Below are 24,080 nucleotides of genomic sequence, written 5' to 3'. Positions count from 1 at the left end.
AATAAATCTTTATTCAGGGTCCTTAAACATGGACTGTTTACCCACCTAAATAAAATGAGAAATTACCATAAAATTAAACCTTGAATTCAGGATGAAAATAAAACAAACCACATTTGTCATGGAAGGATTTATTCATTTCAGGTTTTTTTTAAATGTATTTATTACAGTGCAACAAAAACAGCACTAAAACCAGTCTGTATGAGGTTATTATGAATCTTTGTCCCCAAAGATATTGTTTCAAAAGCCTAGTGAGGTAGCATTTGACATAAAGTCTCCGTCAGTAACGGCCATAAGACGTTAAGGTACAGAGATGATCATTATTTTCACATGTGATGGGTGTAACAGTATAAAAAGCATTCGTATTTTAGCACCTGCCGGTAGGTACCGACTGATTTGGTAATAAAATGTGTCCATGAACTTTATGGTATTGAGACAAACAACCTAGTAATGAACCAATCTTGATTTCTTGATGGAAATGATCAGAATTCAACTGCCAACAATCGGCAGAAAAGAGAGAACCACAGCAACGAAGGCAGTAACTAACAGGATGTCTAGAAGCAATCGACTGAGGAAGGAGCCGTGAGATTTCTTCCCATGCCCTCTGCTTCTGAACCACTGTACAACCTCATCCAGGTCGTACTCCTGGGGCTCATAACCCAGCTGCGTCTTAGCTTTTGCCATGCTGAAGTAGTGGGTCACCCCGGTCTTATACACCTCTGTACGTGTCAGCAGCGGCTGGAAGTTATAGAAGGGCCCGATGAGGTGGTGAATCATTTCTGTGAGAAAGGCAACAAAGTAGACGAGAGAAATAGGAAGGCACAGTTTGGGGAAACGATAGCCCAAGCCCTCGACCAGCGGTCTGAAGAATTCAAAATTGTTGACAGGCCTGCCATCTGAGATAAAGTAGGCCTGGCCAGCAGAGCGGTGCTGCTTCTTTGAGGTTAGAGCCTCAGCAGCAAGCTTGTGTGCCGACACCAGGTTGTCCACATGGACGAACTCCACCCGGCTGCTGGGTTCTCCATAAACAAACCTGAAGATCCCCTTCTCTATGTAGCTAACTACCCTGGGCAGGTGCCTCTGCTCACCAGGCCCATAGATTCCTGCTGGACGCAGAGCACAGCTTCTCAGCACCCCGGAGCCATCCTTCAGCGCTGCGCCGTTAGCTTTAAGCACTGCCATCTCAGCCAGTGACTTGGTTCTGGAGTAGTGGTCGGGGTGAAGATGGAGAGGTAGATAAGGGAGGCTTTCATCCCCGTTCTCTATCACTTGGCCTCCGAACACCACGTTAAAGGTGCTGGTGTAAACCAGCCTGGACACTCCGTGTTCAACGCAGGCCTCCAGGACGTTCTGCGTGCCTTGAACGTTCACCGCCTCGATCAGGCGCCGGTTCAGCTGCTCCCTGCCGGACATGCCGTAGGAGGCAAGATGGAATACGCAGTCCACGCCAGCGATGGCCTTCTCAACGTCTGCATACTCCCGTATATCTCCTTGAACAAACACAAAGTCCTCTGGCACTTCTTGCTTTGGAGGGACCGTGTCAAACAGTACGATCTTGGCTCCTTTTTCATGCAGGGAGCAAGCCAGGCTGCAGTAGAAAGCAAGTCGGACAAATTATGAATTATTCTCTGCATTGAACTCATTACAATTCTTCCATTTTAAATAAATAAAATAGACCACGAGAAAAAAAAAATGTGTTTCTAAATCCACCACAGGTCTGTAAGTCACTGATTTAGTAATCTAACTGGTACGACAGCGCCACCTTGTGGTAAAGCAGCGTGGCAGCACATTGCAATACTGAAACCATTACTGTGGGTTTACTGATTGAAGGTGTTCAACATCACCTCGTTTTCTAGATTGATGTGGGGGGAAAAAAAGTTCTTACCGATAACCAAAATAGCCACATCCCCCAGTTATCAAAAACGTGTCTGTGCGTGCGGTTTCCATCGCAGGAGGTCGAATCTGTGAGTTTGTAAACGAGAGTAAGACATAATACAATTAGGTATATCATCATAAATGTCAAACGTCCACAGTCACCCCACATACAGGCCCCACCCACCCACACAAAGCTGCCAAATTGATTGGTTACCTCACCTGTAGTCTGTAGGCTACTCTCACTTTTGTTTTGTTTTTGTTGAAAATGTACATATTTTATACAACCACGAAAACCACAACATTTACAGAGTATTTAGTATATGTATTACTGCTGCTAACGTTAATGTAACCCCATATCGGTTAGCTACGAGGACGTAAACAAAGCACACACAAAAGACATCTGTGGCAATGTACGGGCACACAGTTAGCTAAAACACCGTTACGGTTTGTTTATCGTTAGCTAACGGCTAATTAGGTTAACGTCAGTGAGGTTTCAACAGTTTGAAAACAGTTCTACGAAGCCAATTAACTGCTCTTACAGCACTAAAAACACTTCCCTCACAGCGATGCAATGCAAAGTACACACATACAGGCCACACTAGCCTTTTACTAGGGTTATTAACCCGTTTATGTAACAAGGTAACACACGCTTTCCGTTAGGAGTCAGCCTCACGCTATGCTACTACAGGCTGTACTCTCTAACTATTTGATGTAAGTCTACGACACGTAGGGTATTCATGTCCGCACTAACCTCAACACAACCCGGGTAGGAAACGAGGGAATATCCGCTGGATTCCACTCATTCAAAAAACTCCACCACAGCAGCAGCACTGGTGAGAAAGCACCGGGCACTCCAATTCACTTCCGTACTGTACGTGCTTATTGTTACGTAACTTACGCAAGGACGGCCCAACAAGCAGCTGCGTGAAGTGTGTACGCACAGCAACACAAGGAAGTAGTTCGCTGGTAGTTACGGTAAGTATTTTTTTTTTTAATCCAAGCTCAATTAAAAAAAAAAACGTTATTTGTGTCAATTGAGGGCAAACGGAGTAGCCTCGCTGTACAAGAATACAACGTAGCATACAAGAATACAATAATTTATATACAAGGATAAAAATGGCGACACAAAACGAGGCAAGTAAACAACTGTACAGATTAATCTGAAGGGAAAAAAAGCCTTAGTGCAAAAGTTCAGTACAAATGTGCACATCTACATCAGGTATCACATTTATTTTTAGTTTCACCAATGTTCCTCCCCAGGGCTGAGCTTTTGCATTTACATATCGGTTTGATGCCTGTCATATTATTTTTTCGTCAACTAGCCATATTGTGACGAACGAACATATTAAAAACTAACATTGTGCTTCCTGATCTTTCTCAATGTACAAAACACATAAAGGCTCCGTGGCAAATACGTCACATTTTATCTCTCTCATCTCCTTGACAAAAGCATGTTGCCTAGCATGTTCTTTAATATTTAATAAAAGTTGGCTATTGATTAACAAACACTTGGTGCAACTCTAGTAAATCTGTAGGAATTGTCACATACTTCACACGGGTTGGGCCGTGCTATCTCTCTACAGTGTTTAATTTCCCCATGTTTCCTCTTCTCATGGCAATAAAACAAGATACACTGTCAATAATCCATATATATTGTTTGTCTGGTCCATTTTGTAATGGAAAATGAGTGAGTCCTGAAAAATGTTTTAGCATTTTTGCACTTCTGGTTTCCTTGTCTCCAAGTTATTTATTTTTTTAGAATAGGTTTTAGATTGCTGAAATAAGGTCTGTGGTTTAAATAAGTTTAAGAGATTTTGCCATTGTGTCCTATGTCATTAAATATGTCAGTAAATACCCCTCTCATACATTTTGAAGCTTTTCCGTGTCCTAAAAAAAGGTGTGTGCACTATGTCATCACTGGCCGCTTCATTGTGGCTGAAGCTGTTGGGAAAATTGAGATAATTTGCATGTCTGAGTGAAAGTGTGTAGTTTGATCCCATACATTCATGAAATGTTCTGTATTTTACAGGCAAGATGAATTTGGAGGAATACTTCAAAAGAATTGGTCTCCGCGGCCCCTTTGAAAAACTCGATCTTGAAACATTGAATTTGATCCACAAACGGCACGTCATGTCAATTCCATTTGAAAACCTCAGCATCCACTGTGGAGAGAGGATTAACATGGACCTCGAGGTCACTTTCAACAAGGTAGTGAGGAGCAGCCGTGGAGGTTGGTGCCTTGAGAACAACCTCCTGTTTGGCTGGGTGCTGAGAGAAATGGGCTACGACACTACAATGCTGGGCTCCAGAGTTTTCATCAGCACCAGCAATGATTTTGGCCCCATTGAATCTCACCTCATCCACAAGGTCGTTATTGATGGAAAGTCGTATATAGCAGATGTGAGCTTCGGCGTGTCTTTCCAACTGTGGGAGCCCCTGGAGCTCGTCTCTGGAAAGGACCAACCCCAGGCAGCGGGTGTCTTTCGCCTCATAGACAACGGGGACATCTGGGTGCTGGAGAAAACTGGTAGAAAGCCAGAGATTCTAAATCCAGAGTTTGCCAACTCAAGTCTGGTGAAGAAGAAGGAAACGAATCAGATCTACTGCTTCACCTTGGTGCCTCGTGAGCCCAAACATTTCTTTGAGACGAACCACAATCTCCAGACGGATCCCACTGTGCTGTTCACCAATAAGTCCATCTGCTCTTTGCAAACACCGACAGGATTCAGAGCCCTTATTGGCTGGACCTTCAGTGAGGTCACCTACAAACCCGAGGAAGGTTTTGATGCCTTAGACATGAGAAACGTGACAGATGATGAGATAGAGCCGATTCTTTTTGAAAAGTTCAATATAAAGCTGCAGAACAAACTCCAGCCTGTCGACAACAAAACATGGTACACGCTCTGAAATCAGTTGCCATGTTTGCAGGTCCAGAATTGAAATAAAGCTTTATGTACAGATGAGACCTCTATATCATGTAATTATACCTTTAAACACCGTAGTGCCAAATATCTAACATACTGAAAAATCAAGTTCATTTAAAACAACCTTTATTATATTTTACAAAGTACAACCTATTTTAACTGGATAATTACTTGCATTTTATTTTATTTTTAAGTTACTTTTGGTTTATATCATTATTCTTTGTGTTATATTGGATGTCTAGATATATAGACACAATATGATGTGATGTAATCAAATATATTATCACGCATGTGCAGTCAAGGGAGAGAGAGAGAGATGATAATGTTTAGATATTATATGATGTGACGTAATCAAATATCTTAAACATGTATTATTGTTGTTGTTCTGCTTTGGCAACAACGGTGGTTTATATTCATGCCAAAAATGTATATTGAGAGAGATATTACAGAAAATAAAACACATCAGAAGTGGTCATTCTGAATTAAAGACCATATTCATAAATACAATTAACATTTTGAGTTAAGCAACATTTTACACATCTTTTGTGTAGCAAGGCCTATCATTAATTATTCAATTGTGTATGAAATACAAGTGATTGTTTGAGACCAAACTTTTTATTTTCACATGTTAAGATCAGAATAATAAAAAACAAGACATTTCTTGAGCTCATTGATTTCTAGCGCCGTCTGCTGTTCCCCTGGGACATCACAGCTCTAGTCACACTGCGCATGTGCGCTACTGCAAACCTTACGAGCCCAGAGGGCAGGGGGCGGGACTGCGGCTCTTCGCCCCGCCCCTTATCCGGTTTGCACCCAATCGCGTTAGAGCTGTGCGCACCGTCAAAGCGGATTGGCCGATGCGGCGCGTGTGACGTCCGACGGGAAGCAGCGACACGAGTCAACAACACAGACTTGCTACTCCAGGCAGGGCGCAGCCTCCACGGCAGTTTCAGCACCAGCAGCCGGCCGGAGCGGAGCTGTCCACACATTCAGCACTTTCTGACAACCGGGACAGCCGTTATCTTCCTCCTGGTCATTCAGAGACCTGCTTATTTCAGGATGGCGTCCAAATACGTTGGCCTTTTCGTCCTTTTCCAGCTTCTAGCCCTGAATGTAGTGAGCCAGATATCTGCCTTCCCCACACCTACAGCCTCAACGGATGGTGAGTTGGCCATCGCTGTAACCACGCGATATACATGCATTGTACTAGTCCTGTGAGGCATTTGTGCTGCAGACTAATATGTTTAATACTGTAAAGATGTTATTTAAAACTGATCTAGAGCAAGTCAGTGGAAAGGGATTTAAATAAACGCACAAAGTGCATTAGGGTCCTAACACTATTCGGCACGCATGGTGCCTGAAATTAAAGAGTAAAGAATTAAAGATACTATCATAAACTTTGTAGGCTACTGATCGAATCCTTAAACACACTTATGTGTATTTAAAGGGATATTTAAATGTCTGTTCATCTTTGTATCGGTCTTACAAAGTGACATCTAAGGATTATTCATTATTGATTAAAGTGTTGATTATGTTCTCTATCAATCGATTAGTTGTTTGGTCTGTCGATCAATGTTTCCCAAAGCCCAAAATGACGTCCTCAGATTTCTCATCGTGTCCACATCTCAAGTGTATTTAGTTTACTGGCATACAGGAGTAAAGAGACCACATTTAAGATGTTGGAAATCAGATCATTCGAACTTGTTTTATGCATTTATCAGCCTGTTGACAAACTGCAAAAAGCAGTCCCTTCAAAGTGGAGCTTCAGCTCAGCAGTGGCTGACCGGCCGGGGCTTGCAGCGACGCCTGGTCGCATGTTATGGCCGCTTCTGGTCTATTTTCGCCGCAGTTTAATCTTTTGTTTGATAATCCGATTAAGCTGTGGCTCTCCGGGTGCAGGGTGAGCTGTGAGCGCACAAGCGAATGAATTACAAACACAATTCATATTCAAATGACAAGAAAACATTTTTTTTTTAAAGTTACCATTTGGAGAAGAACATTCTCTAGACAAGCACATTTATGCACACTTAACATTTGCTTAATCTATGAGCCACCAGTGTACTTATTAAATGTTTTTTTTTTTTATTGCAGATAAAACTGTTTACAATAGACAGTTGACACAAGAAAGACCACTACAAGAGCAGGTAAGCTCTCTGTCTCCATGTCTCATAGCTAATTTTATCATCAAATATCCGGGCAAATGGGCTTTATGGTCACTTAATAACCCAGGTGTTAGCCTAGCAAACATTATTAATCAGAGTTGATATCCTGCCTCCTGTCATTTCCCCCAGATTGCTGAGGCGGACAGCGTGAAGGCTGCAGTACAGTCAGCGGGTAAGAGGAAACTACACTGCAAATCAATTAATGACCTTATTTCTGCTCGCTGGGTTCATGTTGCAGCACTTCAGACCTCATCCGTACTGAGAAACAACAACTATTAGAAACACATGAATGTGAGAGGTGTTCATCTTCTTGTATTTCTCCAGTCATGATCTTTCTGTCCCTGCTTGTCTTTCAGAGAGCAAGCGTCTCACCGCCTCCAAGGACGCAGAGTCGAAGCAGGACCTGGATGACTCCACTGTGCTGAAGTCACTGGCCGATGGCCAGAAACCAAAGGACACCACTGAGGTGCCCCTCAAGACGGGGGACCAGTACGTTCCAGACGAATCAGACTCCACCAAGAGCCGGCGTCTGGCTGAGGACTACGACTCCACCAAGAACAGGATGGACGACGGCAAGTACCCGGGTACGCACACCTGCCACCGTGGACCTTGTCCTGGCGGGATTCGTAAAGGTGCAGTGGGTCAGTGTTGGGTCTGACTCCTTCTGCTTGTGTGACCTTTGCCCCCATCGTCCAGGGCTGGCCTTAGAGTGCCTGCTTCAGTCTGTCACTGGCAGACCACGGAGCAGACATTTTAAGAAAAAGTAGGCAGAGCAAACACGCATGTGTGTGATGGGGCTAAGCGGAGACAGCAAGAAAGAGTCAAGGACACGTGCTTATAGAGGGAAGATTATCCTCTCTTTCTCCGACACTGCAGTTGTGAAAGCTTACGCTGGGCCAGCTTCTTCTCTTCACAGGAGACTTTGAAACACATTAATGTGTTTTTTTTTTCATATTTGTAAATTCACACAAAATCCAGTTATTTGCTGGTGTCTGCATAGATTTTTAGCCTCAACAGATCAGCGCACACTTCACCGTATATACACGTGTAATTTGATTCAATCGTCAGCATAAAGCAGAGTCTCTGAGGTGACTCAGAAACAAAGTGCTGAGTGCTACACTTCATCGATTCCTGCAGTTGGCCCGGCAATAACAAGCAGCTCGTCAGGTTACGTTAGGTCTAAATTTGGCAAGCGCAGTCTGGATTTAATTTCTTATTTCCTGGAGTGAGACAGAAGTAGGTAAAGTAAAACACTGATGATTCAACCCATAAATACGGGCAAGAGTGTTCCATCACTGCTTATTTTTATTCTGCGTGGTTGTTGGGAAGTGGTAGGGACTGTTACGTAACAGTCAAGCTATAACAATTGCTCTTACTCAGTAATGTAAATATAAATATGCTCTTTTTATCACCTGCTGAGAGAGAGATACTTCATTTGTATGGTACAATAGAAAGAGAGAGAGACGGATGGAATAGAGTAGTGAAGTAAGAAAACAAATTTCATGAAATCTTCTTTCGGGGATAAGGTTGAAAAATGTTGAATAAAATAATATGAAATATATATATTTATACCTGCACATAGCTAACAAGAGTGTGTCTCATCTCCTCTCAGATGACCCAGAAAGCTTCCGTCAGGTCGACGGCACCCCGCTGACAGCAGAAGACATCGTTCAGAAGATCGCAAACAAGATCTACGAGGAGGACGACAGAGGGGTGTTCGACAGGATCGTCTTAAAACTGCTCAAACTGGGGCTGGTAGGTGATGATATTCCACACAGCGTGAATCAACACATTCATCGACGGGAACTCTTTCTCTCTCTCACCTCCCCCGGGAGAGGAAGAAATGTGCGAATTGTGCTTTTGTCCAAATTGCCCTGAGATGGATCTCAGTGACAGTGATCAATATGTGACAGATTGAGGTTTTGAGTCAATATACTCTTTTTTTAACCATATCTTACAGCACATTTGCTATCACACACATTTGTTCTCAGTCTCTTTCTTTCTCTTCCCCCCCCTCTGTAGATCACAGACAGCCAGGCAGACACTCTGGAGTACCAGGTGGCCGAGGCTCTCCAGGATCTCATCACCAAAAACGCCAAAAACAACGAGATCGAGGACGTTGACAGCAACGACCAAGAAACCAGGGGAGAGCAGGACGACCAGGGCTCAGATGCAATGAAGGTAAAACCTGTGGAGAATGAAGTGATAGTGATGATAACAATGAGGGTGACCGCAATAACACCAAAACCTCCTGGTATCCCCAGGATACGTGGGAACCACCCCAACGCCACTACAACGAAGACGAGGAGGACGGGGAAGAAAATGATGATGAGATTGAGGACGAGGTGGAAAGGGATGCAGAAAATGGAGGGGGTGAGACGGCCGCTAACACCTGGGACAAAGAAACCGAGGAGGGCAACGAGGTGAGCCCCGAAGACGGGCTCCAGGACCTGCAGTACTTCCCCAACTTCTACCGTCTGCTCAGGAGCCTCGACTCAGGTAGAAATACGATGGCTTAGAAATCATTGCTTCACAGCATCCTTCATCCAAAGATAGAAGATCTTCAGATCAGGAGCTGTTGTCATGGTGATACTGTTCTCAAGCATGAGCCCATGCTTGTTTTATCCGTTTTTGTTTCCCTAACACATCTTCTTAGAAAGAGTGGATCAAACACACACACACACACACACCAACCAAACTAATTATTTATAATCCCATCGCCATGACCCCCACAGTTAAACACCGTGGGGTAACATTAACATTAACACCATGGTAACCAATTAATCTCTGGTTTGCTGTTGCAGAGAAAGACACTCAGGAGCGAGAGACGCTGATCACGATCATGAAGACGCTGATCGACTTCGTGAAGATGATGGTGAAGTACGGCACCATCACTCCGGAGGAGGGAGTGTCCTATCTGGGTAAGACACGTCACAACACCTGCACTTTCATGGCTTTGAAAAGCTTCTTTTATTGGCTTTTTTCCAAACATTTTAACCAATCAGGACGTGGTTCAAAAGGTACCATCAAAGCTAGTGCTGTAAACCTTGACTTCATGTTATTTTATCTACTATTTATAACAAAAGGGAGGTTTTTGTTTCACACTTAAGAAGTTAAATTCTTGGTTTTTTATTGATTTTATTGATGAAATGCATTACAGCAGAACACAGCCGATTTCTTTCAAGAATCAAGAATGTTTTCTGTGATTTTGCATACATTTGTCTTATCGCTTCATGTTAATACATATATAAGTAATTAATGTCATATTGATTCCAACAAAAGAGATACTCTCCATCCACTGCATTAGCCGACTATGCATTACTCGGTCTCTGTGTGTTATATGCTTTTTGCTCGTCTTCTACGTGTGTTCAGCCGGACTAATGTTCCCTATCAGCCGGTGCAGTGGAGTGTGAAGCCTGCACTGACAGATTAGTGTCAGGGGCACCCGATATGACCAGGCTTGTTTTTATGGCCGGCCATCACATCAGTAGCTATTGGTAAGGTCAGCCACCTGTAAGGGACAGCTGTCATCTCTCTGTGTGAGCCTCAGGAAACCCAAGACCCAACATCTCACTCTCTCACTCTCTCTTTAAATGACACTCAGTCTAAGTCAGGAAGAAGCTAAAATGAAACAGTCTTTCTTACTTGGGAGGGGATTGAGTTGTGCTTTAAAATCAGCTTGGCAGATGGGGCAGCACGATTATTGTCATGATTGGTTCATGTATTTTTCGTTTGTAATCATTTGATATTGAAATTGTGAACCAATGGCCACCAGAAATCTCTAGAGCTATGTGATGTCTTCAAATTATTATTTTTTCAATCCATACAGAAAGATTGAGTTGAATTCACAGTGACATAGAAAAGCAGACATCATTACATTTGAGAAGCTTAAAATAAATATTTTTTGTAATTTGTGTTTGATAAATAAACTACCGACCGATGGATTTATTAACTAATTGTTTATGCAACTATTAGAGCCACGATCAGGCCGACCTTATAAGGATTGATCAATACTCTTTCAGGTGACCCGCAGCAGCTTGTTGTCTCTTAGAGCGGAACAAATGACCACTGCTGACGTCACACACGGAACAAAATAGAGATGGGTTTCCTAGGCAACCCCTCTGGCTTTATGTCGTATAGGCTGTAAGGAGATAATAGGACGGAATTCCGCCATCGCTTGGCAACAAGTTAATGCCTCCACCCCCAACCGGCTGTGATGCTCCGATGAGTCACCCAGGTACACAACTGAATTTACACAGGGCTGTCAATCAACCGTAATCAGGCGACGCAGGGCCCAAGCTACATGGAGAACGCGAAGAGAGAGTGGGGGAGGAAGAAAGATGGTCTGTGTGGGAGGGGAAGAAATAATGGGCTTCCACTGTGGTACAGGTGGGAGGACAGAGAGTACAAATGAGATGCTTAGATAACAAGAAATAAAAAGGATGCTCATGTGAACGCAGATGAGAGAGGAAGTAAATATGCCTCTGAAAGAGCTTGGGTCAAACTGCACGGTATGCCCCTCTGTTAAGCATTAATAGGCACTAGTCCACATAGAAATGTGGTAAATGGTTTGTAAAACACAATAATGTAGATGTAAGTGTCATTTCAGGTATATACAGCTGTTATTTACTGGAGAAACTGCAGGCAAATACCGTGCATTAATAAAAACACAAGCTTTTAGCCGCTTACAACTACATCACAGTGCGTGATAAACCATGTGTTTCATGTTTTAACAGTGCATAATGCATAATAGGGGGGACTAAATGTAAAAACCTTACTGGATCTTGATATAGAGGATGAAATTCCAGCTGATCTCTCGGATCTGTGTATCACCCGGACATCTGCTTCCTCTGTTTTTGAGCGTAATGTTTACCGCTTGGTGAATCCAGAGAGGATCAGTTGACACTTTAGTTAAACCCCTTTCAGCCATATGATATGTTTGTGTCATTCCCTGGCTGATTTGGGGGCTTTAATGGGTCTTTAATATTCACTAATCCTGTTGGTATAGTGTAACCCACTGTAAAATCACTAACTAGTAATGTTAATTTTGTTGTTTGGGTGAATTGTGGCTAAATTATTCATATAATGGTTGTTCTTCAACGGTATTGTATTTGTCTACAATATAATAACTACATATAAGATAGATTTTGAGTTTATTGTCATATTCTCGAAGCTCCTTTTCTTGAATTGTCTGAAATGCTTTTCTGATGATAATTGCTGTGCGAGGTTACGAGGTTTTGATGTGATGTCACAATGCCGATCAGATCTAAAGTAAATGTTTGTCCCGTTTCATCCACCTGCAGAGAACCTGGATGCTATGATAGCCTTGCAGACAAAGAACAAGCTGGGAAAGGCCCTCGGGCCTCCTGACTTCACTGGACCCAACGGTAAACATCAATATAATCACGTCATTTTATTTGACATGAGCAGATGTAGCTGGTATATTAGGCTCTGTGGAGCTACATAGGCTTAACGCAAGTGTGGGCTATTTTGTTTTGTAATAAAATATGGTTTGATCATGTTTCTATCTATGGGAATAATATACCTTAAAAAAAACTCTTGGTGACCAACGGCATAGGCTACTCTCAAGTGTTTTTAGACTTTTTAAGTGGAAAAATTGACAGAAATCTGCAGGACAAAGGCTGACTTTCAGGCTGAGAGTTCGATGGAAACTTAGCTTAGCATAACAGCTAGCCTAGCTCAGTTCAAAGATAACAAAGTCCACCTACCAGCACCTCTGAAGCTCAACCAAAATCTTTATCTTGCTGAATCCTTGCAAAAAACAAAAAAAACAACAAAAAACAAAATCTACAGTAATGAACACAAAATATTCAGCACCTTAATTTGTCTTCACCAAAAAGCTAACAAGCATATTTCCCAAAATGTTGAACTACTCCTTTGAGCATCTCTTCCAGCAACTGAACAACACATTTGAACGTCTGTACTGTTTCTTCGCTGTAGGAAAGAACTTGGATGAGGACGACAACACCAAGGCAGAGGCCGCCAAGATGCAGAAGGAGTATGAGAACCTGAAAGACTCAACCAAGGAGGAGCAGCCGTCAACTGAGACGAGTCAGTCCACTACTCACTGCTGATGACCAGAGGAAACATGACTAGCTTTTTGTTTCATTATTTGATAGTTTGCTAAAATAATTATGCCCCCTCCTTTGATAGTTTGCTAAAATAATTATGCCCCCTCCCCCCAAAAAACACAGACTATGTGCCTTGTAAATCGCATGACTGTTTTTTTTCTTATGAGTTTATTGTTTTGGTTTGTGTCATATGTCCCAAATAAATGCAGAGTTCTCAAAAATAGCAGATTCCCACCACATCAGTTCAATAAAGCCATATGTTGTCTACGCTCCACCTCAGTGAAAGATCTTCAGTATGAGTACGAATGTAATGGATACAGCAATCAATACAGCAAGGCTGACAGGAAGTAAGCAGCACTGTGTAGTCCGGGCCAAGCTAAGTCCCTGCTTGTCCCTGATCTAGGCCAGTCCAATAACACTCCCAGGAAAGCTTGTCTCAGCTGACATTATTCTCTGTTACTGTACACTGTACTGTAGCTGCTCGAAAATCTAATCCACACACACGCAAGCACACACAAAAAGGAAAAACTAATGAAACACACAGCAGGACATTCCTTTAACCAGGATTAATCACATGAATCCTGAGCAATGTCAACTTTAACTGTGTTCCTGCTTTTCCACGTTGACTGGATCTTGTTTGGACCTAGGCCAGAAAAAGTGTCCCTTTTTGTGCTGCTAGTTTGATGTGAAAGTAAAACCCTGGCTGTCAGCATGCTCCCATTCTACCGAAATGTACAAGTTGAAGCATCAATTCTTGCTCTAGGAACATTTTGGTGTGTAAATAATTGATAGCACTGTCTTAATCTTCTGAGTGAATGTGCTACAGAAGTTGTAGAGGGAAATCCAATTATTTTTTACACATGCTAGTGGAAGGTTGTCATGTCTCCTTTGCCTCATTTTCTCCTTCTCTTACCAGATCAGCCTGGCAAGTCGGAGACTTATCTGGAGGCCATCAGGAAGAACATCGAGTGGTTGAAGAAACACAACAAAGAGGAAGGCAAAGATGGTGAGACATACTTCCCTACTGCATGTATTTGTCAACCAGTCCCTCTAAACTCCTGAGTGAAACATCCTGATTTGCAAAGCCTCCTCTCCTCCCCAAACTGTGGCAGGCCTAAGGCAAGGCACTGAAGTACAGATAATTTGAAGCCTCTTTTGTTCGCCCTCAATTTGCAATTAAAATGAGTGTGGGATACCCGGATAGATGCTTCACTCCAGATCTCATGAATATGGATCATTCTTGATGAGTCTGTCCTAATTACTCGTGATGCCGTTTCCTTGTTCAGAGACAAGGGTCTATTCATTTATTCCCTCCTACCTGTTGCTCAACATCTATGGTGATTGTGTGTGTTGCAACTGAGCATGTGTGAAGAGGAGATATTGAACCTGGCACATAAGTAGCAATTCTATCACAACATCACCCGAAAAAGCCACGAAAAGACCAGCACGTCTCCAACGTTCATGTCTGTGGCTTTATAGTGTTGGTGAGTGTGCATTTATATTTACCGCCTCCCCCACACTGTATGTCAACTAACAGTATTCGTAACGGAGCAGCATGTGACCCAGAAACTGCACCAGTCTGCAGAGCTGTGAAAACTGCATCGGTCTAACAGGAGAAGCCTGCTGTTGAGCTCTCCGCGGTGTAAAATCGATGCCCAGTGGTGCTTAAATAACCATCAGAGAATGAAATGTTAATGAGTTGTCACTATTCAAGCCATCCATCCACTGTTCATCATCTAAGGACAGAAAAAAAACAGATCAAAAAGTCCTCGCTTTGGGAGATTTATATTTCCTGCTGATGTTCAGTGGCCTGATCTAATCTGAGACGATCAATAGTTGATTCAGCGTGAGTCAGAGAAACAATTAAAAGGGAGAGAAATGACGGATGAAAAGCCTAGTTTGACCTAGATTCTTGTGCGCATCGCAAGCGCGGAACAAAAATACAAGCACAGAGCTTTACAGAGTCCAGAGCAGTGGGGCCAAAGCAGCAGGGAAGTTTTGTATGGTGCTCATCTCCAGCCGGGCTCTATATAGGACACTTCATTAGCATTCTGGTACGTGGAGTGGTTGTCTGGGACAACAAGGGCGTCCCTGCCTGACCGTGATCTGAGCAGAGGAGACGGACAGATAACAGACAAGCTCTCAAAATCACCCAGTTTTTTCAGGAGTGGCACCCTCGGCAGCTGAAACCATGCACTGCGTTGTACCATATTAAAGCTCATCCTCATTCTCTCATTATTTCCCACCGTCTCGCTTCACAGAAAGTACAGCTGGAGGAGAACAAAAGCCCTTTCAACCACAAAGCAGTGTCATAGTAACAGAGTGGGCGACGGGCCATTTATTGTGTTTGCTCTATAACTGAAGCACCCATTAGGACAATCTCAGCAGACTCCCTGCGTGTGTTTAAGTGTGTGTGAGAGTACATGTGTGTGTGTGTGTGTGTGTATACGCCGACGCACAGATTAGCCGCGAGGAGCAGACGGACGTGGAGTCGACATCCTGGCTTTGGCTCCTCACAGCCAAGTTTGAGGGAAGCAGCGCTGTGCCTCTAATCACATTGCGTTAATCCCTCACACACGTCATGTTTGTCATCTGCAAAGCAACTGCATCATGAGGTAATGTCAGAAATGTCACCAGGGAAGATGTTGTGTGACTTCTCGGGTTGTCCTCCCGTGCCTCCTCTTTATTCAGGCGAGTCGATTAGAGGAAGGAGAGGTGGTGCAGCAGCTGTTTGTCTGCTCTCTGAGACTCATTTGTTACCATGATGGATAATGCAGAGTTAGGTTGTGTTCAGCTCTAAATATAGCCGCGTCCCACTCCGGCCTGATGGTGTTGTGGCAATGATAGAGCAAGGTGACTCCAAGGTAAATCTATTTCTTAAAAAGGTGTATCAGGATCTTGAAGTGAGTATTTGTTGGAAATTGCTTCCTGAATCTGATTACATTTAATTGGATTGATTTTTTGTATTTGTGAGGTGTATAACTTGGCGATGATGTTTCACTCCGTGATCTTTTGCTTTTCTTATGTGTGCCGTATCTTCTTAAACCCAGACAGGCATGCTAACACTGACCTTAATCCCCCCCGATAATGAACTACGGCGCCGGATTATGGATTGTTTGGGTGTCCTGTCTCAAGAAGTTTAATATCCGATCTTTGCGGCCAGCCAACGTGGCCTCGTGATCTTTGTTAAATCTCAGATTATATTCCTTTGTTTTGGCTCTATTTCCAGATTATGACCTGTCCAAGCTGAAGGACTTCATGGACCAGCAGGTTGACTCTTACATTCAGAAGGGCATCATCGCCAAGGACGAAGGCGACACCATCAAGAGGATCTACAGCAGCCTGTAACACCATCACCCATCCTCCAGCTGACCTCTGACCTAAATCACAGGACTGAATCCGACCTTTACATTTCAAACAAAACCCTGATTACTTGCAGTTATTTCCCATGGCATGGTAAAGTATATACTGTGTATTCAAAACTACCTGCTTAGGGGAACATGTATACCCTCCCAGACATTCCCAAGATGTATCAAGATAAGGGATTTAATAAAACTATCAACAGTAAAATTATTCTTTTCAGCTAACGGAATATATTTGCACGCCAAGACCACAGAGTGATAATAACAAGAATATTATTTAGAGAGAGAATTTATGTAAGTATTTTATGTAACCAACTCACACGTACAACTACAGGCTAGCATTTACTCCAACCTGACTCCCGAGGGAAATGAATGTTATGAGTATGAGATAAACACACACACACACACACACATCAAATTGTACTCATTCTGTGTAACCCATCTTAGCCTACTATATTTACTTTTCCCAGTGTATATGTATAAGATCTTAATGTATTCTTGCTTTTTATTTGACCAAAAAATATATTTGTTGTGAATCATGTGCCCTCTGTACTTCTGCTACGTTCTGCTGGAATTCTTCTGGGGCCCACTAGGGGGCCCCGTTTGTACCATCAATGCTCTCTGCATGTCTCTGTGAGTTCAACATTTCCATCTCTGTAGAGACTCGAGATAAGTATTTTTAAATGTAAATATTTGTGATTTTTTCCTAAAGTTTAAAAGCAATTAAATCATTGCCTTTTCTTTACCCGTGTATTTAAATGTGACAATGAAGCAGCTCTCACACATAACACATTCATTTTTTTTTTTGGTTAAATTACATTTTTATTCTCCCCCAAATAAAACCAATTTAAAAGTACAATAAAACAGCTGTAACAGACAGTTCTCCACACACATAAATAATACATTCACACTTCAAAAAATAGTCCCTTTCTTCGACCCAAACAACAAAGCTATGAGGCAAATGGGTCGCGTTCAAAGGCTCGAGTCCATCCAGTGCTTCTGTTTGGGGTGTGCTCATACAGGGTAAACACAGAGGAGGAAGGCCTGAATATACTTTCCAATTATACTATTCTAGGAAGGGATTTAGCATCGGAAGCGGTTAGCAAGTTTAACAAACTCATCCTTCTGGAATTGCTTAGCACTGTGTGAGTGGACATATGCAGCAGGTGGATTCTGTACAGCAGCTTCAGAAGCATATGATGAGTGGATGGACACGTGTGCTCAGACACTATTTTATAACCGACGCTCCTCCGCATTGCGAAGTCTCTGAGTCACGCTGTACAAAACAATAACAATCATATACATCGCAAAAGTTGCATATCAATAAATAAAAAAGGCAAACATGACACTTTTCTTGAACGTAAGTCAGGTAAAAGCAAAAGGTGAAGAGGAAAAGAAAACAGTGGGGTTGTGGTACCGTTTGTGGTTGTTTGAGCATGTATGTGTGTCTGCTGTAAATAGACCGGTCCTTTAGATTTCCTGATATGATGTCGTGGGGGCCGTGCAGTCCTCCTCATTGTTCCTGCGGATGAGAAAAACACAGATAACCTTTATATTTTCCACAGTGGAAACAAATTTCAACGTAATTGCGTGCACACACACACACACACACACTCTCTCCCTCTGCTTATCTGGTCGCCATGGTGTCAGGGCGAGCGTACCGTGTGTGAATAATGGATGAGGCTAACCAAACAGCCGTATCGTTCTCTGTCACAGCTGATGTCTTTTCCTCTCAGCGTAGAACGCCAATGTCTTGAACATAATCGTTGTGTTAAACGCTTTGCCGTCAACCAGTCACTTTCTAAGAGAAGCTACTTCAGAATAACAAGCCTTCACAAATCCCTAATGGAGAGGAATTTTTCTTTTAAGTTCCAATTAATTAGGAGGGAGAAATATAGAATGATCAAAATCAATAGAGGATGGAGAGGACAAGTTTAGAGCATGACTTTGCAGGAAAAAGAGGAAAGAGAACAGTGAGGGTTTGAGGAAAGAATGAAGCTATGGACCTATATGTTTCCCTTTCCCCCACACTAGAAAACATCATGAGGGTTAAGGGCATCGACCTTTTAAACAGGGCTGCATGATATGAGCAAAATCTGTGATAATGTTGTCAGGGTAATTATATCACTTGCCATAAAGGAACAGATATAAAAGTGTATCCTGCTAAAATGCAACCAAGTGGTTGTTAAATAAAAAAAACATTAAAAAGGTAATTATTTCCAACATTCTTTCACTGGAAAAATGTAAAATTACATTAAAAAAGATATCTTATATAGCCCTTCTAAAAATGACTTGCTATTAAGAGCTCAGTGCCGTGTTGTCTTCTAGAGATCATTCAAGGAAACAGGAAATCATACCAAAAGTACTCATTTCTCGCAGAGATCTCATGGAGAGAAAACCTTCCAAATCCCACAATACTTTTTATGCACTCCGTCTTGACTTTAGCGGATTCATGGCATTGGAACTTCTGAATGAATTATGAAACAGAGATTCCAGCTTGATTCCACTTCCTACGGGTATGTTTACATGCCTCAACAAGTAACTGGGTGTTGGCTTCAGAGGATTTAGGAATGATCTGCTGCATGAGGCGAAGCTGGCAAACTCAAAATCTTCTACTGACTTACTTTGAAATGTACTTTTACTGCAAGGATCGGCCTGTCCTCTATTACATCAAGGCTTTTTAGGGATTAAGTTCATGTTCAACTATTTTAATTTTTCTTCAAACTTGCTTTACTTCACTATGAACTTTCGGATTCATATCTTTCCATCATCTAATTTGACACAATTATTGGGTGTAAGGCGTATTTGTGTTACTTTTTCCACCCTATTTTCCCATATCTCCCTTTTATATTATCCTTTATTATGTAATAGGCTAACAAATCTTGATGATGTAAATCCATATTATAGTTACAAGCTATGAGAAATATGAATACATAAGGTCTTCTAAAAGGAAATGTATCGAGCAGTCAATTATTCCCTACAGTTGAGTTAAAGTAGTGTGTGGTTTTCTCCATCCAAGGGAGCACGCCAAACGGGCACGCGGTCCGTGTTTGCTCTCGGACTGAGTGGAAACGACGGAGTGAGCCTTTGTTTGTCTAAACACACAGCAGCTCAGCGGCCGGCCGTGGATGTGATGGAGACGGGGATTTAACACAAAGCTCTGGCTTTGGTACGGCAGGTCAACACTTAAAGAGAAATCTTTGTCTCGCACGTTTACTCAAGCCTCGTGCCTTTGTAAAAACAAAACACAAGTCCAGCGTTACAGGTAACATCATGACATCAGTAATAGGAAATGATGTGGGTCATAGAATAATGAAATACAACAATATTATCTTACATAGACCAAGTAATGCTTTTCACATGATGGTAATAAAAATGCCATGTTTCTTTTAAACATAGAAATAAAACTGAGGGTATATTTTCTTTGAGAAATTTTTCTGGCTCTTTCACATGAAAAAGTTACTCTGAAATCCCACATGCTATCATTCTGTGGTTGAATTATTTTGATATGATGATTGGTATGAATTGTTTAGTAGATGCATGTGATAAATCCCTCCTTATTCTTCAGGAGAAATGAGAGATCTAGTAGAGTTCTATGACATGGTTTAGACCAGCAGTGACATTAAGAATCAGAGACAACCACATGGTACGAGCAAAACACTTCTTCACAATCTTGTCATGGGAAAAAAAAGAAAAAAAAACCTATGCTATGTCTGCAGAGGAAACTGGTGTGACTCAGCCCTGACTAAACCGATAGTACCAACAACGCCTGTTTGTCTATGAATGAATGGGGGGATGCCAGCCATCCATTACTACCTCACTGCTCAGGCCAAATATTCTACTAAATACCTGATCCCTGCATATTAACGCCACAGCAGCTCAGCAAAACCCTGATTGGGTTCTTCGATCCTCCTTCTGTGAGAACATTTGCACTTTCCCGTCTCTGTTCCTGCTGATTGGGGTTTCTGACAATCACCTACGGATATCGGGAATGAGCCAGTGTGAGTCTAACAGCTAATTTGGGGAAAAGGGGCTCTGAAAAGTAAAAACACAGAGACCTACAGATGCCAGACTTTATCATAGGAAATTTACAAATGTGTCCGGCCCATTAAACCATATAAATGTGCTACCAGCATTGTGGCAGACAGAGTAAATGGCTCAGCATTTATGATCGCTCAGTGGCCATTATCCAAATCAAGAAACATAAGCACCATTTGCCGCCGACGGGTCCATCATCTGTATCAAGAACTAGTCCGCCCTCACACCCACAATAAAAACGGACTGTTGCTAACAACTAAAGAGGAACTGGAGTTATTTTCATTCAGCAAAACTCAGAAAGACAAATACTGGCAATGAACATTCACAGCCTGGTCTGAATGTGTGTACTCGGGGGGTTGCTCAACCGCTCACCTTACTTCCTCCTCTTTAAGTCTGCGTGCCGCCTGCTTTGATTGTTTAATTTGCAAGTCCAGTCTGTGTAAGAAGTCTTTGGCTGACAGCTCCTCTGGCTGGGGGGGGTTGGAGTCTTCGGGAGGAGGGGAAGGGGGTGGCGAGGGTCCCTCGATGTCCCGTGACACGACACTAGCCGCGTCTGCTTCCTGGCACGCTGCGTCGCCGTCCCCATCGGGAGACTCGAGAGACAGTCCGTTAAATATGTAGCGCTTCTCCGACACCACGGGGATGTTGAGGCTGTTCTTCAGAAAAATGCAGTCGTTGCTGAACAGCTTGTTGGCTCTCTTGATTTGCTCCATCTGGAAGGTCGGTGTGAAAGCAAACAGTTAAAAGATACCACATTCCTTGTTTTGATCTTTTGCACATGTGCTTACAAAGTGCTAGCTTGCAAAGTCATCTCATAACACCTTATACATATATGGCGTCACTTATAAGTATGAGTTGGCTTGTGACAGTTTTTCTACTTCCTTCTTTCTCATCGTTTTCACACCTTGCAAGTTAACAAATACTGCTTACAATCTGAACTAGAGAAGATCTAAACAGCAATGAAACCATCCTTGGACACAAGCTCTCCATTAAAACCCTATACTTTGGAATTATGGTAAGGGATGGATGCTCTATCAGATGATCCATCCATCCATCCATCCAACCATCAGGAGCTATTTGAGGAAGGTCCATTCAATGAACCGGAAATCATGATAAAAAATGTGTTTAATTTGATGTTGTTTTGACTGTTCTTGTGATATGCAATATGTTTTTTTTTTATATACAATAAAGACAAATGTTGCAGGATCTGTTCAAATAGATATAGGTGCAAACATTTGGATTGCAACTGGGTTTTAGGGGCCAGAGTCTGGGGAACTTGGGGCACCAGGGAAGTTTATTAACCTTCTAATTTAATTAGATGTTGGCTCTCAAAAAATGTCACCACCTTCCATCTCAATGGGACGTGGTTTGGGAACAAAAATAGAAACAAGCAGTTAGCCTTTTACCCACAAGGTGCAGAAATAGTCTTGTTGTGATGGATCACAGCCTTCTTCACAAGGCCTTAGAGATGCAACAACAAACAGCTGTGTAGCTAAACCACTGCACACAAAGCTATAATGTCAGACGTTTGTTTTGCTCCACGGACTGACGTTGAAGGGAAACCATGACGTGCTGACAGATCAATGAATTCAATAAAGTAAACGTGATCGCATAGAGAAAAACAGCTTGTTGTGCTTTGGCTTCTCTGATCCGTCAGTGACGACTGATCAAATGTATTGATAATGAATTGTTGTCAAGGTGAACACGAACAGATCAGTGGTTGTGTGGCAACCTTACCGTAACACCGTATCTGAGAGCAATCCCTTGCAGGGTATCACTGTCCGAAACCCGATGCTCTATGTATTTCTCCCCCAGAGAGGCCGTTACGCTAGCTGTGCTTCCGTACGAGCGGATCTTGGTCCGGGCCAGGCTCTGGGACAGTTCGCTCTCCGACTCGGAACCGGACCTGGACCGCGGGAAGATGGGCTGGCCAAATCGCCCTCCTCCATCCCGCATCGGCAGGACGGGCGAAAACTCCGCCATCTTCTCTTGACTAGATAAAAGAGCCCTGCCTCCGTTTGTTTTATCGCTCCGCTGGACCCGCTGCGGGGAGGTGAATCGCTGGTCTAGGCGGCTTGGAGACTCCCATTCCGGGTCACATTCAGCAAGTCAACCCAGGGGAAAAGAGACATGTTTTCGGGGACCACTAGTACCTCACTGGGAGCTTTTGTCATAGATCCTTACGTTGACGTAGGCACGTTCAGAACGTCCCGCAGGAAACACGACAATACAGTTTCCGGTTACACTTTCAAAATAATTCACAAAACCGTAGACGACTATGATAATAAGGAACATTATGAAATTATTTGAAGGAAAAAATGGCTATGAAGTGCAAGTAAGTAAGCTGGACTAAAATCATATGTAGCAGTTTTTCTGATAAAAAAAACAACAACTAACACGCTAACATCCGGTAATTTTAGCTAACGTTTACATTTACAGGAGAAGCTTGTTACAGCTATGTAATTAGTGTAATACCATTGTAGCTCGTTTTTACAAACGGCTCCATTCACAAACGTGTTACAAATCACATGGAAATACCAGGTTAACAGTTGACACGTTTACTGGCATAAATGTGGTGAGTCAAAATCACTCACATTTGATCTTTAACCCTTTAAGTACTATAGTTATAACAGTCCGCCTGGTCCCTTTTGTCTTTTTTTTTTTTCAATAAATATTTATTTTCAAGAAAATATCCTTTTTGTAAATTACCTTGCTCTTTTTTTGTAACTTTCAAAATCTGGCAAGTATTTATCATTATTATATGTTATACATGATTAACAAGACCCAAACCTTATTCTATTCATCTTCAATTTCAATTTCAATTCAATTTTCGACATTCACCATGATGTGAAGCTGGTATGCAAAGGATGCTGTTGTAGTCACCTTTGAATGTACTGTCCCCTATTTAATTATTAATTTGGCTATTTAATTAATTTCAAGGTTGTGAGTAATATAGTAAACACAAACCAGTTATTGCTCACTAACTGTACTGCAAAGCTGGCATGCTGGTTATCCCTTTGATCAGATGCTGTTAATTGCCATGTGGAAAACAGCTGTGGAATAATTAGATGGCTATAATGAAGGGTCTTTAGATCCAAACTGAGCTAGTTGTTAGTTTCTTCTCTTTTTTTTGTGTAACACATAATAAAGTAGGACCAGAGAGATAATTTCACATTGGGTGGAAACATTTAGCAGTTCTCTGTGACCAGTAACCACTGCATGTGACATCTGGAGCCAATGCTGTTAAGTGCAGGCTCACTTTGGATGGTCTGAGAGGAACCATGGTTAATAGTCCCATGACCAACAATGCATAAAAATAAGATGTTTTTGATTTGACCAAATGTTAAAGGCCATAAAATGCGTAAGGGATTTTCCCAAGCTGGGACATCAGAGTAATAAAATCTGCCAAATGAAGACCTGAATATTTATACAATAGATATACATTTTGTTTGTCCATTCTGGCTTCTACGATCGGCTGTACTGTTTTATGCCACACCAATCTAGACTTTATTTGTATAGTTTCTTTAATAATTACATTGTGAAAGTCAACTGTTCAGTACATTAATGTTGACATTGTACATCACTAACTATGGAAAACTTTTTAACAGTTTGACATGCAATAAAATCACT

General features: G+C 42.2%; 4 protein-coding genes across 5 annotated transcripts; 2 read left to right on the top strand and 2 right to left on the bottom strand.

Moving 5' to 3' along the window:
- Positions 1-129: 129 nt before the first annotated feature.
- Positions 130-2,727, bottom strand: sdr42e1 (short chain dehydrogenase/reductase family 42E, member 1). Its single transcript, XM_084019077.1, has 3 exons — positions 2,624-2,727; positions 1,883-1,959; positions 130-1,585 (listed from the first exon to the last, which is right to left on the bottom strand). Exons 2-3 carry the CDS (start codon positions 1,942-1,944, stop codon positions 487-489), a joined length of 1,161 nt encoding a protein of 386 aa, XP_083875203.1. The 5' UTR covers positions 1,945-1,959; positions 2,624-2,727; the 3' UTR covers positions 130-486.
- Positions 2,728-2,776: 49 nt separating this feature from the next.
- On the top strand, positions 2,777-5,268 carry LOC311019756 (arylamine N-acetyltransferase, pineal gland isozyme NAT-10-like). The gene is made up of 2 exons (XM_084019326.1): positions 2,777-2,847; positions 3,902-5,268. Exon 2 carries the CDS (start codon positions 3,907-3,909, stop codon positions 4,777-4,779), a length of 873 nt encoding a protein of 290 aa, XP_083875452.1. The 5' UTR covers positions 2,777-2,847; positions 3,902-3,906; the 3' UTR covers positions 4,780-5,268.
- A 455-nt stretch (positions 5,269-5,723) lies between these two features.
- scg3 (secretogranin III) lies at positions 5,724-17,157 on the top strand. 2 transcript variants are annotated; one of them, XM_084012061.1, is made up of 12 exons: positions 5,724-5,958; positions 6,888-6,940; positions 7,088-7,130; positions 7,315-7,530; positions 8,571-8,713; positions 8,981-9,139; positions 9,223-9,457; positions 9,763-9,879; positions 12,262-12,345; positions 12,920-13,030; positions 13,967-14,056; positions 16,280-17,157. In XM_084012061.1, exons 1-12 carry the CDS (start codon positions 5,856-5,858, stop codon positions 16,396-16,398), a joined length of 1,473 nt encoding a protein of 490 aa, XP_083868187.1. In that variant the 5' UTR covers positions 5,724-5,855; the 3' UTR covers positions 16,399-17,157. The 2 variants fall into 2 exon arrangements, with proteins under 2 accessions (XP_083868187.1, XP_083868186.1); XM_084012060.1 differs by having other exon boundaries at positions 7,315-7,542.
- Positions 17,158-17,307: 150 nt separating this feature from the next.
- On the bottom strand, positions 17,308-22,632 carry lysmd2 (LysM, putative peptidoglycan-binding, domain containing 2). The gene is made up of 3 exons (XM_084012265.1): positions 22,188-22,632; positions 20,823-21,163; positions 17,308-17,934 (listed from the first exon to the last, which is right to left on the bottom strand). The coding sequence occupies exons 1-3, from the start codon at positions 22,431-22,433 to the stop codon at positions 17,883-17,885; spliced, it is 639 nt and encodes a 212-aa protein (XP_083868391.1). The 5' UTR covers positions 22,434-22,632; the 3' UTR covers positions 17,308-17,882.
- Positions 22,633-24,080: the final 1,448 nt, after the last annotated feature.

This window comes from Eutrigla gurnardus (genome assembly GCF_963514095.1).
Source record: "Eutrigla gurnardus genome assembly, chromosome: 1".
Classification (NCBI taxonomy): Eukaryota; Metazoa; Chordata; class Actinopteri; order Perciformes; family Triglidae; genus Eutrigla; species Eutrigla gurnardus.
The sequence above is the reverse complement of the archived record's forward strand: the minus strand, read 5'-3'. Positions and strand labels throughout refer to the sequence as shown.

Coding starts and splice junctions, on each gene's coding strand:
- sdr42e1 (XM_084019077.1), bottom strand. CDS start 1,944: ATGGAAACCGCACGCACAGACACGTTTTTGATAACTGGGGGATGTGGC. Junction 1,586..1,882: donor TGTGGCTATTTTGGTTATCG/GTAAGAACTTTT, acceptor TTTCTACTGCAG/CCTGGCTTGCTCCCTGCATG.
- LOC311019756 (XM_084019326.1), top strand. CDS start 3,907: ATGAATTTGGAGGAATACTTCAAAAGAATTGGTCTCCGCGGCCCCTTT.
- scg3 (XM_084012060.1), top strand. CDS start 5,856: ATGGCGTCCAAATACGTTGGCCTTTTCGTCCTTTTCCAGCTTCTAGCC. Junction 9,458..9,762: donor GCTCAGGAGCCTCGACTCAG/GTAGAAATACGA, acceptor TTGCTGTTGCAG/AGAAAGACACTCAGGAGCGA. Junction 13,031..13,966: donor GCAGCCGTCAACTGAGACGA/GTCAGTCCACTA, acceptor TTCTCTTACCAG/ATCAGCCTGGCAAGTCGGAG.
- lysmd2 (XM_084012265.1), bottom strand. CDS start 22,433: ATGGCGGAGTTTTCGCCCGTCCTGCCGATGCGGGATGGAGGAGGGCGA. Junction 21,164..22,187: donor CTCTCAGATACGGTGTTACG/GTAAGGTTGCCA, acceptor CCGACCTTCCAG/ATGGAGCAAATCAAGAGAGC. Junction 17,935..20,822: donor CTTAAAGAGGAGGAAGTAAG/GTGAGCGGTTGA, acceptor TCTCATCCGCAG/GAACAATGAGGAGGACTGCA.